A 15,946-nucleotide genomic window follows, 5' to 3' on the forward strand; every position below is an offset into this window, starting at 1 on the left:
TGTGAAATAGATAGCTAGTGGGAAGCAGCCGCATAGCACAGGGAGATCAGCCCGGTGCTTTGTGTCCCCCTAGAGGGGTGGGATAGGGAGGGTGGGAGGGAGACACAAGAGGGAAGGGATATGGGGATATATGTATACATATAGCTGATGCACTCTGTTATACAGCAGTAACTAACACAATATTGTAAAGCAATTATACTCCAATAAAGATGTTAAAAAAAAGATAATTGATGAAGGAATGACACAAATAGGGTAATAAGATCTTACTGTCGAATACATTGAGCCAGAATAAAAAATAAACTTATTAATGAAAAGCCAAGAAAATACTTTTTAACAAATGAGAATTCCACAATGAGCCCCGCTACACTATGACATTCTTTATAAGGTAGATTTGGGAATCGCTTTTACTTGAGGTATTGAACAGGATACACATCTAATCATGAAATATATATATATATATATATATATATATATATAGAGAGAGAGAGAGAGAGAGAGAGAGAGAGAGAGAGGGAGACTGCTTTTTACATTAAATATACATATATTAATGTATATGTATGTGTATGCATGTGTGTAAGCATATACACATACTCACACACATAGAGACACCCTAGAAAGCAGTAAGTATGTTAATACTGAAATGGCACACTGGCTATTCTCCAAGCAGCTTCAATTCTACTCCACTGCTTCTAAACAGGGAACAACCCATACATTTTTTTTCTCTTTTTAACATATAACTTGATTTCCCATTATAGAGGAGCAGGAAATGAAAAGGCAAAATGATCATGTCAATACATCTTAACCAAAGTCAAGGAATAGTGCCTCCTTGGCTTCTCAACTATAAACCCTCTAACGACAGAGACCATATCTTACATGTCACGGAACCCTCCATCATAAGGTCAAACAGCACAGCATGTGAATAAATGCTGAAGATCAGGACTGTATTCCAAGAAGCTGGGATTGACCTTGGGGTTACAATCTACCACGGGGGCTCCCAAACTTGCCACACCACCAGAGTTTATGATTCCATTGGTCTAGGGTAGGGCCCAAGATCTGGCATTTCTAACAAATGCCCAGGTGACACTAATGCTGACTGTCTAGGGTCTATACTTTGAGAATCACAGATCTAGGGAAAAAGTTCTCAGGATTCTGCTATATATATATGGTTCCCAGAAAAGAGAAGTAACTTAGATATGGTCAGCAAAAACAACAGAGGGAATGTGGAAACCTAGTTCTAGCTCGATCACAAAATAAATATACAGCTGATACATACTCACATACACACACACACACACCCCACCACTGAACATCACGTGACTCACCTAGAAGATGAAGGGTCTGCTATACGTGAAGATTGAAAATTCAAAAGCTTTTTGTATAGATCAGAGAAAACATAAGTGCCTACTATGAACACTTAAATGTATAATCTTCCCTGAAGTTATTATCCTCAAATCAGTGTATATTGCCCAGATCACAATGGTTAAACTATACAATTTTTTTAAACATCTTTATTGGAGTATAATTGCTTTAAAATGGTGTGTTAGTTTCTGCTTTATAACAAACTGAATCAGCTACACATATACATATATCTCCATATCCCCTCCCTCTTGCATCTCCCTCCCACCTTCTCTATCCCACCCCTTTAGGTGGTCACAAAGCACCTAGCTGATCTCCCTGTGCAATGTGGCTGCTTCCCACTAGCTATCTATTGTACATTTGGTAGTGTATATATGACCATGCCACTCTCTCACTTCATCCCAGCTTACACTTCCCCTCCCTGTGTCCTCAAGTCCATTCTCTACGTCTGCATCTTTATTCCTGTCCTGCCCCTAGGGTCTTCAGAACCTTTTTTTTTTTTTAGATTCCATATATATGTGTCAGCATACAGTATTTGTTTTTCTCTTTCTGACTTACTCCACTCTGTATGACAGTCTCTAGGTCATCCACCTCACTACAAATAACTCAATTTCGTTTCTTTGTATAGCTGAGTAATATTCCATTGTATATATGTGCCACATCTTCTTTATCCATTCATCTGTCGATGGACACTTAGGCTGCTTCCATGTCCCGACTATTGTAAATAGAGCTGCAATGAACAGTGTGGTACATGACTCTATTTGAATTATGGTTTTCTCAGGGTAGGAGCAACAAAAAGCCAAGCAACTTCGTAATTGGATTATATTAATCATTTAGTCGAGCAGTTTTTGACCAAGAATCAGAAACCCAAGGAGTACATTTATTGCTTTAGTCTGCACTCCCTAAAGGCATTTATTACTGTACTACAGCTTTGTGGTAGTCCATTATTCTCCTTTTCCTTTTTGGCTCTTCAAAAACTTGAATACTTAAGCTCGTACATGATCTTGTGTTTTGCTATCCTTTTTACTGTAAAATGCAAATATTTTAAGGGATATTTTGACTCTAAATATGATAAAAGAATTTCTCACCTAAAAAAAACTATATAATTTTTAATCTAAAATGAAGAGCATGCAAACAAACCGATAAATAAAAAAGATGCTCAGACTAAACACAGCAAACCATCTAAACATAAACCTAAAGGGAAGTAACTGTTCTGCAATATTCTACACACAAATCGCAAATTCAAGTATCTGTAAATATGTCAAGGGCAGCAGTATCAGCATCATCTGACAGTTTGTAAGAAGAGCAAAATCTCTGGCTACACCAAAACCTACTGAATAAGAACCTTCATCTTATCAGGGTCCCTATGTGATTTATGAGCACGTTAAAGTTTAAGAGCACTGACATGTCACTGAGATTTTACCATTAATTCTTTACTACTATGGGTAAAATGACATGGTATATTTAAAAGACAGAACAGTTCCTAAAATATCTATTTCTGACATATAAACAGACAAAAAGAGAAATCGAGGAATTATTTTACATGAGAAGACACACTGAAGCATTATTTTCAAACAAAAACTTCCATTTAAAATAATTTATGACTATGATATACTGTGCAATTAAAGTGTAACAAATATCACCTAGTTCAAATCCCTAGCTTAAAGCAGAGTAAACTGATGCTAACATGTTAAAGTCAAATAGTTGTCAGTGGCACAATGGAGACTGAAATCCACCTCTACTGACTCCAGTGACAAAATGCTCTTTCCAATGGAAAAAAAATTTAATTACATTTTCCTGGAGCAAACATATAGTTAATATAAAGCAGTAGAAGTATACATAACTTTGAAAGGATAAATAAAATGATGTATCTGTGAAACATATTGAAGGAAATCCAGCAAAAATATATCATGGTAGTTAATATGTGTTTTATTCTTTCCATTAAAAAAAAGACCTTAAAAAATTGAGTAGAAAGGAGAAGAACCAGAAAGTGTCCTTCTTAATATAGTGTTATGATTTTCAAAGAATGACACCACATATTATTTAAGTGGCAGCATATGTTTGATGAATCAATCTAGAAAACTGATTTTAGAAATATTAAAAATTTGGCTTTGCTACCTAAGTTTTACTATCCAGCAATAAACAGAACTTTTTCACGTAAGGCTCATTTTTGCAGTTTTCAACACAGAAGCAGAAACAGCCGTATTCAACGTAAGTATTTTGTAAGCGACTGTAGAAAAATTAAACCCTTCTGTCTTACCATCAAAGAAGCTCTTGGCTCTGAGATAACTGACACTGAGCCTAAGAACTGAAAGTTTGTCCAGCTTATTAATAACATCTTGTGGAAAAGGCAGCAGGCTGGCCAAACGGTCCAATTCCGTATTAAGTCGGTCTCTATGCCGCTTTGAAGGATTTGACTTGATTCCTTCAGCTGGGACTGGCTTGACACTAAAAAACAAACAAAATTCCATAAAATACATTAAAATCTATAAAGAAAAAATTTTGATCACATAACATCTCCTCAACTATTTTTCTAACAAAACAAACATCTAAAATCTACTTCAGGTTTACATAAATCCTTTCAAAATGCTCCCTTCATATCTTAATTAAGAAAAACAAGGGAATGGGTAAACTCCTTCATAATGTTTTATTAAAAACTTATGAACCCATCACAGGAAAATGCTGAGTACCTCTTATATATCTCATACATTTGTGGTACATGATTCCCAATTAACAAATCTATTAGGAGTTTTTCCCCTTCGCACACATCTATTGTTAGGGGGAAGAAAGAAATCTGCAGTAAGTTATGTGAAAATTATGCCTCCTTTGCTATCCTCCACAAAAATCATCTTGGCATCATTTATGTTGCAAATAAATAGGAGCGACCCTAAATAAAAAGCTGTTCTTCATCATCCTCAGCTTCCTATATTTAACACTTTCCTGTCAGTGACAACTTCTCAAAGCCATCGTGGCATCTCCACAGGGTCCTCCAGCCATCTAATGGGGTCCTCCAATATTAAGGCGAGAAAAAATTTGACTTTAGTTATTGATATTTGTTGATTGTGACAAATATTAGAGGGTAACTGTTTACCAGCAATTGCCAGCAAATTTTGCTTTTATGACTGGTCAGTAATCCTTCTTAATTATTAGCCATCATAGTTTGTGTCTCAATTAGAAAATCCAATGAAATCCCAACATTTAGCATGATTTTCATCTGAGAAAAAAGATACTTATGGTTAGGAGTAGGACTTGAGTTCAGAAATGAGAAACTGAACCTCACACAAAAGCCTTAGCCAGGATTTCATAACAGAAATTAATTAAAGTGGATTTACAGATCATCAGACACCTAATGTTGAAATATAAAAAGAGAAGATATTAAAAAACTAAACAGGGGCTTCCCTGGTGGCGCAGTGGTTGAGAGTCTGCCTGCCAATGCAGCGGACACGGGTTCAAGCCCTGGTCTGGGAGGATCCCACATGCCGCGGAGCAACTGGGCCCGTGAGCCACAATTACTGAGCCTGCGCGTCTGGAGCCTGTGCTCCGCAACAAGAGAGGCCGCGATAGTGAGAGGCCTGCGCACCGCGATGAAGAGTGACCCCCGCTTGCCACAACTAGAGAAAGCCCTCACACAGAAACGGAGACCCAACACAGCCATAAATAAATAAATTAATTAATTTTTAAAAAAACAAAGTAATTTTTAGATCATGTATCTGTACCCCACCATTTGCCAGAAAAATAAAGAATTAGCCGGAGCATTCTTATGATGAAGACTTTTTTCCTCCAGTTTTACTGAGAAGACAAATACATTTTTGATAATTCAAATTAATTACATCTGAAAGAGCGGAAATTGGCTTGAGTATAATGCTGTTAATTTGATTCAATCAAAACATTTCTAGACAACATGTTTTCAATGTTATATGAACATGAAGAAGTAATACTTTATGCCAAAAGATAATAGAAAGTAATATGAAAACTTAACAGGCTTTTTTCAATGTCCCTACCCAGTAATTTCTTCAGAACTTGTCTATTTCTATTTTTTTCTATTACAGTTCATGTTATTTCTACAAAAAATAAGAGTAAGAAACTGGTAAAGTGGCATATATACAAAATAAGTCAGTAGATACTTCCTCTAGACTATGCGTGTAACTACATACTTAACAGAAATTGGTGAGCATATCTCTAGCTATTTTCCCTGGTCACGTGTATACTCAAATTCAAGTCACACCTAATTACTGCATCTCTCCAATTAATCAACTGAATCTCAACTTTTACCTATAATGCATGTCTACCTCACTGAATAACTGTCTACTGACTAATCACCTGTTAAAGCAAATATTTATTTGCACCTACGTCCTGGGTGGTCCAGGAAAACATTCTTCTCCTATACACTCAAAAAGTGTGACGGGAGCTGAGTACAGTGAGCAACTGCTTGAAGAAAGATTTTTATAGAAAAGGTGGTATCTGAGCTACAACTTGAAAGGTGAACAGGATTTCAGGAGGCGGCATAACTGAGGCACGGTGAACTGTGAGAGGGCCTATCTGTGAAGCACAGGGTAAAGAGAGAGACGGGGAAGCTGGTTAGGGCTGCCTTCCTTCAGTAAACAGTGACCACCCAACACGTGCTAAGCACAGAACACTGAGCAGTGAACCAGCTACAAAGCGCTGCTCAGTTAGATCACTTTACTGTAGAGTCTTCCCTGACCTACTCCCACTGGATTCCTCCCAGGTGACTACTGTACTTTATGTATCTTATGTAAATGCCTCAAGCACCATTCCATTGAGAAATATTCTGTGCAGACAGCATTTCCCGTAATTGAAAATAAAATCTAGTCGTGCACTCTTGGTAGCTTTCCAGTAATGATTATAAAACACTGGGGAGAAGACAGTAACACAAACATGGAAGCAAGACAAGCTGCTCGGACACAGAAAGAAATAACAATAACAGCAGGATAAAGAGGTTTAGAGGTGTTTCTCCATGTGATATTGCTGCCTGCCTTGCACTGGCTTTTTGCAGCAGTCAACCCTGCACTAGATGAGACTATTTCCATACACAATGCAACACGGTCCACAGCTCTAATGTATTATTATGCACATTATGGAATATTTAGCTTGAGACTGAATTTCCTAAGTCAAGTGTTATGCAACCTATATTGCATATATTTGTTTGTTCTCTTATTACAATATCAACTCAATCATTTTGTATCTCCAGTGCTCAGCATAGTACTTGACACAGAGTGGACTCTCAATTAATGGTTGCTGATCAGAAGTGTCCAGAAAGGAAATGTTTGGAGCCTGACCACAGGGAGTGATAGTGGGACGATAACAAGTAAGGCCTGGCTTGAGATTCTTAAACACAGCACTCTGTACCTACCACAAAGCTCGGTACATAGCCAGACTAAAGTGTTCACTCAACTAAACTGACGTGCTGACTTCCTAGGTATAGGAACGTGGGTTCGTGCCCCGGTCCGGGAAGATCCCACATGCTGCGGAGTGGCTGGGCCCGTGAGCCACGGCCGCTGAGCCTGCGTGTCTGGAGCCTGTGCTCCGCAACAGAAGAGGCCACAATAATGAGAGGCCCACATAACGCAAAAAAAAAAAAAAAAAAAATGCACCCAGTTATTAAGGAAAGTCAGGCCTGAGAAGTGCCCACTGGACTTGTCATTTCGAATCCACTGTTGTTAAAGCTGAAGTAATAGATTTGAGACACCCTGTCACCGATTTTAGGAGAAATATTCAGAACTATTTTGTGAAAATACTTCATACTTATCCACACCTATTAAAGATGCACCAAGTAATTAAAAATAGAGAGTAATTCTACATCAATTACACTTGAGTTATGCTGGTACTTTTACTTTTGTATTGTCTTTAAACTTATGCCAAAACATACTGCCAACCATCTATTTAAATAAAAGGCTACATCTGAAATGTAAATAAGTGTCCCCGCAAGATTGGATTTGGAATATCTGGAATTCAGACATCTCCTGAAATAGAGAGACTGTAGATATCGATCAGGGAAAGGAGCAATTTATTATTTTTTTAAACCTTAACCTCAAAAATCTTGTCCCAACCTGTAAATCAAAATTGTTGTGAAAGCAAGACTTGAGCTGACTACATGCCATGCTTCTGTTTTAGAAGCCCTGCATGCCATAAGTACTGGCAGTAACAAGCCCAATAGCATGTCCAGTGCCAGCTTGCATGCTCTCTTTAATGCCTTTTTAATATCCCAGGCTAAAATGTCTCTTAGGCTCATCACTTGTGCTCAGGGTTTGAAACAAAGTTGAAAAACATAACAACCCAGTTTAATCATAAATTACTGTAATTGTAAGTGTTTATATTTTCATGACATTTACCATAAAACCTCAAAATGACACGCAAAGACAAAGTTTCAGTAATCCTGAGATTAAGGTGGCATTTTCTAACGAAGATTACCTATCACAGTACTGAGTTTTTTGCTCTATCGGCTTTTTCCTGTGGGTGATTTAATCTACTCTCACTGCTTCAGTCTACTTACCAGTAACTTGTTTATTTCCAGTCCCTGTACCTGAATGTCCTCACATTCATATTTTTCAGAAGTTGGGCACTGCTTCTCTGCATCTATTACGGTATGACTCTCATTCCAACATCTAGGAAATTGAAGTATTTCTCGATAAATCTCTCTACCATACCACGTACACCCCATTAAGCCCAACTCTTAAACCCATTCATTCTTCATTTCCTCCCCATGGCTTCAGTGCATACTTATTTATCTCTGAATATAAATGTTGAATGTTTATCATCATAAATTATATACTTAATGTGATATTGGAGAGGGGATCTGTGACACAAATTAAGTCAAATTTCACTGTTACTCTGAATACAGCTGGATATTTTACTTCCCTATGTGAGGCAAAAACATGTCTACAAAAACTTCTGAGAATTCTGGCTGGCAGTTACTTGTAAGGAGTCTGAATTCTTCAGTCACTCTCCTGCAGCCGCTCTACAATTGTGATGGGTTCTTCCCTTTCCCTCTTTTGCTATGCTTAAGGAGTGGTGATGAGGTACAAACAGCATATAATCTTTAGCACAAGACTTTAACAATGAAAACTGGAACATGAAATATGCCTTAGAAATCACTGTTACTTCCAAAATCCTGGAAAAAAATCATTAAGAATGTTCCCTTTTTCCTCTTCTTTTTTAAATATACACTTTTTTTCTTTTTATTTCCCTTGGAACCCACATAGAATACATCACTAAAACATGAAAATTTTTAACTGGTGGCCAATTGTTAAATTAGTAAATGTTCTCAAATACCTACTATGTATATGGTACTAGGAAGCTCTGGTTGCTATAAAGACAAATAAAAGGTAGACCTATCTTTACAGAGCTTGTCTTTCTTACTAGGAGGAGATACATTCTATAACAAGCCAAAAACCAAACATAATGTGTTGCTCAATAATGTAGATGCCATAAAAGTGATGCTGCAGAGTTCAGGAAGGTAAGAGCTCACGTACAGGTAGAGTAATGGGGGAAGGATTCCTGGAAATGTGGCTTCTACATCAGGTCTTAAAGATAGGTAAATCGCTTCCAGTTTCATGATGGCAGAGTACATGGCTTTCTGCAACTACCCTTCTCTCTGGAAGATCATGCCAAACAAAGAAAACAGAGGTAGACACACAAAATGTGTCTTGGATAAACCTAAGACACAGCTAAACCCAGACATAAATAATATGAAGATGAAAATTAGGTAAAAAGTGAAATCAATGACAATGGAGAACAGAAAGGAAAATGTAATCATACTATATTACTTAACTCAGCAATAAACAATACTTACAGTTAAGGAAACACTGCATGTGAATTTAATCCAAAATTGTGATAAAATTATACGGAGAGGATGAGGAGAGAGTAAATAGCACTAATAACCATAACTATCACAATAAAACATCAACAGATAATGCCTACTATGCTAAACTTAATATTATACACATTATTGACTTTTTCATGTGCATATGTTATTTAAAATGAATACTTTTCAAAATAGTATTTCATTAAAAATAAGGTAAAAGAGCAAACTGAAAAACTGAGGGCTTCCCTGGTGGCGCAGTGGTTAAGAGTCCGCCTGCCGATGCAGGCTACACACGGGTTCGTGCCCCGGTCCGGGAAGATCCCACATGCCGCGGAGCGGTTGGGCCCGTGAGTCATGGCCGCTGAGCCTGCGCGTCCGGAGCCTGTGCTCCGCAACGGGAGAGGCCACAACAGTGAGAGGCCCGTGTACCGCAAAAAAAAAAAAAAAAAAAAGAAAAACAACTGAAAAACATAAGACAAAGAAAATCAGTATGTAAAGGACATCTCAAGTAGAAAACTCTGCAAACATACTCACTATTATTCCACACATACAATCCCAACATAGAAGTTCAATTATCTACCCCATTTTTTTTTGCTTATGAAGTTGACAATTAATATTTTTAAAGCAAAAATGCAAGCATATAGGCACTCCTACAGACTACCAATAGGAATGGAAATTTTTTGCAGAGTAATTTGACAGCATGTTTCAGAGCATAATATTTGGCTCAACCGTAAAAGTATATCATATCTTTGTACCCAAATTTCCACTTACAGGAATTTTTCCTAAGGAATGAACTAAAAATTTACATAGAAATTCACACATCTCAAGGGCATTCTCTGAAGTACTAGGTGAAATAGTTAAAGATTGGAAATAACCAGAATTTCCGCCTCAAAATAAATGACAGAACTTTGACAGAAGGGAGTACCATGCAGCCACTGAAAACAATGTTTTAAAGGAGGGGAGGTAGCTAGCACATCAATGAAAATAGGAGGAAAAGACTCTAAGAAGAAAGGGCATGAATGCAAGTATGGAGTCAAGCAAGCACAAATCATGTATGGGCAAAGGGAAATCATTTATTTCAGAGCACTATTTGAGAGGAAACAGTGAGCGTTAAGGAAATCCCTAGTATATGGGTGTACCATATGCATCACTGAACTTACCTGGGCAGCACTGCGAAGTTGGAATGAACGTAAGCTTTGGAGCCAAAAGACCTGGAATCTGATATTAAAACTCATCCTTTCATTTACTACCTAACAATTTTGAATCTGAACCTCAGGTCCCTATCTGGAAAACTGAAATAACAATACCTTTTCATACTACTATTATAAAAATGAAATAAAATGATGTCTGTAAAGCACTGTGCATGCTTATGTCACAATAAGTACTAACAAACAGTACTTTTTTGTTATATAAAACCAGTATGCAAAAATATCAATTTTAAAAGAAGAGTGGAAGTAGAAAGGTACTGTTGTTAACGATTTGCATGGTACTAATTTCTAAGTAAGTGTCTAAATTACATGCACCAATAAGCATGTACTGTGTAAGTTTTTTCACCAGTGGAGTAGCACATTTCATTACCCACAATTGAGAATGCAATCATATACTGCCTCTTACTGTTTCACAGGAGAATTGATTCCTCTGTGATAATGTAAGCTGAAATTATTTAAAAATAGAATCTATATTTCTGTTAGAAGTCTTTACAGCTTATAAAATACTCTTCTTCTGCTAATTTTAGTTGCGAGAGTGGCAATGTAGGTGTTGACTGCCTGCCTTATTGGTCAATCACTTGCCCAGACCTATACAAGTGAGAAAAGTAGACCTCATCTTTTAGTTTAGAACTAGTACTTTTTCAATTTTAGTTTAGAACTAGCGCTTTTTCAACTAGTGCTCACTGTTTCCTCTTTACACCATTTATTTTTATAAATGTTACCAATAACTAATCACTTTCACTTACTTATTTCATAGGTCCAATATGTGAGAGCCTTTGTAGTCACTATGTATAAACTATCTGAACAAAGCTTATTTGAAAGAAAAACAACAGTGGAGAAACAACTATGTAACTAAAAATACCTATATTTTTATTTTAGAAGCTATTTAGGAAATTTTATCATAGTATGTTTATATCAAACATTTTCAGTAAAACAATTTTATTCAACTAAGTAGGTATTGTGTAAGTGAGGTTCATTAGGTTTCAATAGAATGAAGAGCAATTTAGCAAACATAGCAAGGAAGACACTGCTTTTATACTAATGTTATTAGTGTGTTAACAAAGTAAAAAGGGTCAACTAAGGCTGAGAAGTTATTTCTAACTCTGACACTTCATGATGGCTGGCTTGATCACCACCACTGCTGATATCATTTTTAAGTGTAGATTTCATTTACTCAACACCTATTATTTGCCAATATTCAGCACTAATTTTCTAAAAATATCGTAAATTGAAGTACCACTAAAACTTTTTATGTATTAATAGAACTTAAAAACTACAAAAATACATCCAAAGTTATTATCATTAGGGGAAAACAAACCCAGACTCTATTTAATTCAATAGTGTGCTTTTCACCTACGTTCATGCAGCAAAGTAATTAAAGAAATGTACAAAAAGGCTTTCATCTCCAAAGAAAATAAAACAAGAAGAGGATTTAAGTAAAAACAAATTGTTTCTTTCTTTCTTTCTTTCTTTTTTTTTTTTTGAGCAGGGTTATTTTAAGGAACATGTAAGGAAACAGTAGAACCTATTCCTAAGGGTATCTTTGAAAATTTCTTTAGGAACATGGATCAGATGCAAGGTTGCTTCATATCCTTTAATATTCTAGCTTTCATTACTCCGAAAAGAAAAGAAACATTTACTGAGTGTCTACTATATACTTTAGTGGGATTAAATTTAACACGTTTAAAATATATTTCGTACTAAGATAATTTGCAACGTTGGACTTTGCCACTAGGGGGCGTTTATCCCGTTTAATAAATTCCATTGAAGATTGGAAGAGCTTCAGGTTAAAATTATGTCACCCACTTGATTCCAAAATTTTATGGAATTGTATATTTAAATGGCCATCTTATTAACAGTCCTATAATTATGCTACAACATATTTTCTCTTTAAGTAAGATACAATGGCTGACTTAAGGGGTCAAAGTTAAATAGATCTCAATAACATTTTCAGCTCAAACAAGATGAATTTTTCTGACAATGTGCCAACATATTATAGAGCCTATTAGCCACAAACTAGTAATTTAACTAAAAAAACACATTAAACTTAATATTGGGTTTATGGCCCCATTCTTAAAATGGACTTTGATTAACTGCATTTTAAGTTAACCATTTTTTCATTCTGGTAAAAACAATTTATAAACAATTTCATGTGATTCTGTAAATGCCAGCACTAGGCTTTTCTTATGGAACAGTGACATTTTAAGGCATTTATATGATTAAAAGCAACGCATGATGCTCAATAAAGATCTGATAAACATTTATACTAGCTAAATAAAATAAGGGTGAATGTGGAAACGCTTTAGTTGTATTGTACTAAACATGATTAAATACAAGTATACTAACATCTTAGAAAGTATATTAAAATGCTAAGATAAAGTAATAAGAGGTACATCTTACATAAATAAAAGAAAATGTACAGTACTATGTTTAAAGGAAAAATCTTTAATAAAACATTAACGAGAAGCCAAAAATGTTAAACTTTATGATGAATAAAAATTAAAGCATTCTCTTAAAGTCATCTAGGTCTTTCTGTAACACACTGACTGAAATGCAGTAACTTAAAAATCCATCAGGGACACCTTCAGGTTTTCTGACCATATACATAAAACCTATGATAACTCTATTATATATAATGCCAAGTATACTAGTGTATTAATAAATACATAGAAGTGTTTGTGACGCCTCTCAATTTTAAATAACCACTAAGGACAAAGTCAAATTAGACAAATACATTTTTATATAAGAAACCACTCTATAAAACGCAAGTATTGTAAACCAATGTCAACAGAACTGCCAAGACAAAAACTGCTGACTCGGCAGTATTCCTAATGTCGGCCACACTGCAGGATAAGTCTTCCAAATTTTAATCAGTCTATTTATAGATGAATATCCTCTGTTAATGCCAAGTCTAGATCTGAAGACCTATAATCACTGAAATTCTAAAAGGAAATTAAAACTCCAGAATAATTTAACTTTTAAACTGGTCTTAAATATTAATCTTAAACTGTTATTTTTCTGGTTTGGATTAGTGACCTAAATTAAGTTTTAAGCCAAATGCACACTTCTGATTTGTTCTGAGTAACTGTTTAATGTGTTCTGAAAATTGTTTATGCAAGTTTGAAAAATGTGAAGTAAAATAACTCAGGGATAATAATTAGGAATAAACACATGAATACTGCCAATTCACAAAAGTAAATCTGTCTCAAGCACGGATTTTTCTTTCTTCTGAAAAAAAAAAAAAGTATTTGCCATCTCACACAAATACCCCACCAAAACAAACAAACAAAAAATCTAAGTTTGTAATCTATCAGAACTGACTAAACTTGGAAATAGAGGGAGAAGGGAATTAGAGAAAGATGCTAAGAATGAAAACGTCTGTTTCAATAATTCCAGCTCCAAATCATTTACAGACCCTAAAACCACCTCCAAAGTGATAAGAAAGCTCCCCCAAAAGGTGACTGAAAATACAAATCCGTTACTGTATTCTGGCTACTACACTCACTCAAAACTGCTACCATCTCTATACATTGTACCGAAGCGTTCACGCTGAGCGCTACAAAATTACTGCCAAATAAGAGTGCAACGGAAAGCCAGTTGCACCGGACTAAAAAATACCTTCAGAAGCACTCATTCCCTTTACTGCAGACAGCACGTGTTTAGCTCTTAAAAGCATCTCCCCGCATCAGGAGTACGAATGGTGACCCTCCTCTAACCTAACCGAGGAGGATATTAAATGTGAAAGGGGATTTCAAGACGGGCTTAGGTTAACTAATCCACCAGCCCCACAGGGCAGACCAGAGCTGTCAACAAATTAGGACCACAGCACAGTGAACAGTGCTACAAATGGGGGGGGGGGTGCGAGGGTGCGCGTGCCCTGGAGACTGGGGAACGGGGGGCACAATTTTTTAAATGCAATCTTTAAACACGGAAAAGCCCAAGGCCTGGGTTTCTCGACCGGCCTCCAAATCGCGATTCCACGGACTGCGTGGGGAAGGGACCTAATCCCCAGGCCGCGGGGATGTGGGCGCGGGTGGAGCGGCCTCCCGCACCTGCGCGCCTGAGCGCCCACCCCCGCGCAGAAGACGCGCACCAGACACTCACGTTTTCTGCACCGGCTTCCGCCGCTTGCGACTGGCGTAGGTGATGTTGGCGCTGCTGCTGTTCATGGTGCCCGGCTGGCGGCGGCTCCTCCCCGGGCGCGGGCGCGGACAGCCCGGTTCCCGGGACCCGGCGGCGACCGGGACGACGGCGGCGGCGGCCGGCGCCGGGTTCCACGCAGCCGCGCCCGCTCCACCTGCACCCTCCCCGGGCGGTGGCGAAGACGCCGCACCCCAAGAGCCTTGGCTCCCGCAGCCCCGAGTCCAAGTGCGCCGCCCGGGCCTGGCGCCGGCGGTCGAGGGGCGGAGACCGGTGAGCCAGGCGACGCAGGTGCCGTCTATACCAGCGGAGGCGGCGCAGCGCTGCCCGCAGGTGAGGCGGCCCGAATGGAGGAGGAGCCTGGGCCGCCTGTTTGGAATCCCAGCCTGGGTCGCGCGCTCTGGCGCCGCGCCCCGTGACCGTCGCCGCGGCCCCTTGGGTAAGGGAGGCGACGCCGCGCTGCTCCCGGGGCTTCCCCGATCCCGGGTACTTCCCGCCTTTGGAGCTCGGACTCCGGCCGCCGCTTTCGGTGCCACCAGCTTCCGCTCGACTACGCGTCTGCCCCTGGTCTGAGCCGGTGGTCCCAGTGACGCTCTCGGAACCTAGCGTCGAGGGAACTCGACAGGCGCTGCCTCCCGCCGCCGCTTGCACCGGCTGAATGGCAGAAGCACCCCCGACTCCTCTCTGGCCCCGCCCCGCCCCGTGGCCCCTCCTCTCTAAGCCCCGCCCCTAGCAGCCCCGCCCCATTCTACTTGACTCCGCCCTTCCTTACAGTTCCCTTGAGGGCCCCACCCTCTCGGCACGTGATGACGCAAGGCGTAATGACCCCCTCCCCCACCCCCGGTATCCATGTTCTTGAGGTCAAGGGAAGGAATCTGTGGACACATTTCCAGCCCAGAAAGATGTGAGACAACAAATTATGTGTAGCCAAACGCTTTGTAATTAGACAGTCTCAAGGATAGAAATGTCAAATAGTGAGCTTAAATTCACCTATGTAAGAGACAGTGACGCAGCTAACTTTGGGCTAAGAATTACCGTGAGCTGGCAGATAACCAGTGGAACTATAAATTTTCCTAGAGAAGAAATCTGCAGGAGGCCACATCTGAGTTGAACTTGAAGGCTAGGCGTTTACTTGTCTTTTCGTTTGGGTTTGGTTTTTGTCTCCATACTAGTCAGTATAGTATTTTTTCCCCAGCCAGAATAACTTTGTTAATCTGTAGTCAGATTTCAGTAAGGTAGAAAGCAAGGAAGAAAGGCAGCAGGAGGCATTTGAGGATAAGTAGTCTGGTATGGTTGGAGAGAGGAACTGCAAGTGAAATTCAGGAATTCTAGGATCAAATCATAAAGCTTTGATCAAGAGTCCAGATTTTATTCTGCAGTCAATGGAAACATTTTAAGGATCCACAGCAGGAAAATGACA

At 38.7% G+C, this 15,946-nt stretch overlaps 1 protein-coding gene across 1 annotated transcript in view; it reads right to left on the reverse strand.

Moving 5' to 3' along the window:
- The window catches only part of AHR (aryl hydrocarbon receptor), a 46,544-nt gene extending 31,889 nt beyond the window's left edge, over positions 1 to 14,655 (reverse strand). The window contains exons 1-2 of the mRNA XM_081244644.1: positions 14,491 to 14,655; positions 3,617 to 3,804 (exon numbers count right to left, since the gene is read on the reverse strand). Coding sequence (XP_081100770.1) covers positions 3,617 to 3,804; positions 14,491 to 14,555 — 253 coding nt within the window. The 5' untranslated portion in view covers positions 14,556 to 14,655. The remainder of the gene's footprint in view (positions 1 to 3,616; positions 3,805 to 14,490) is intronic.
- Positions 14,656 to 15,946: the final 1,291 nt, after the last annotated feature.

Source organism: Mesoplodon bidens, assembly GCF_964165515.1.
Source record: "Mesoplodon bidens genome assembly, chromosome: 9".
Taxonomy (NCBI): Eukaryota; Metazoa; Chordata; class Mammalia; order Artiodactyla; family Ziphiidae; genus Mesoplodon; species Mesoplodon bidens.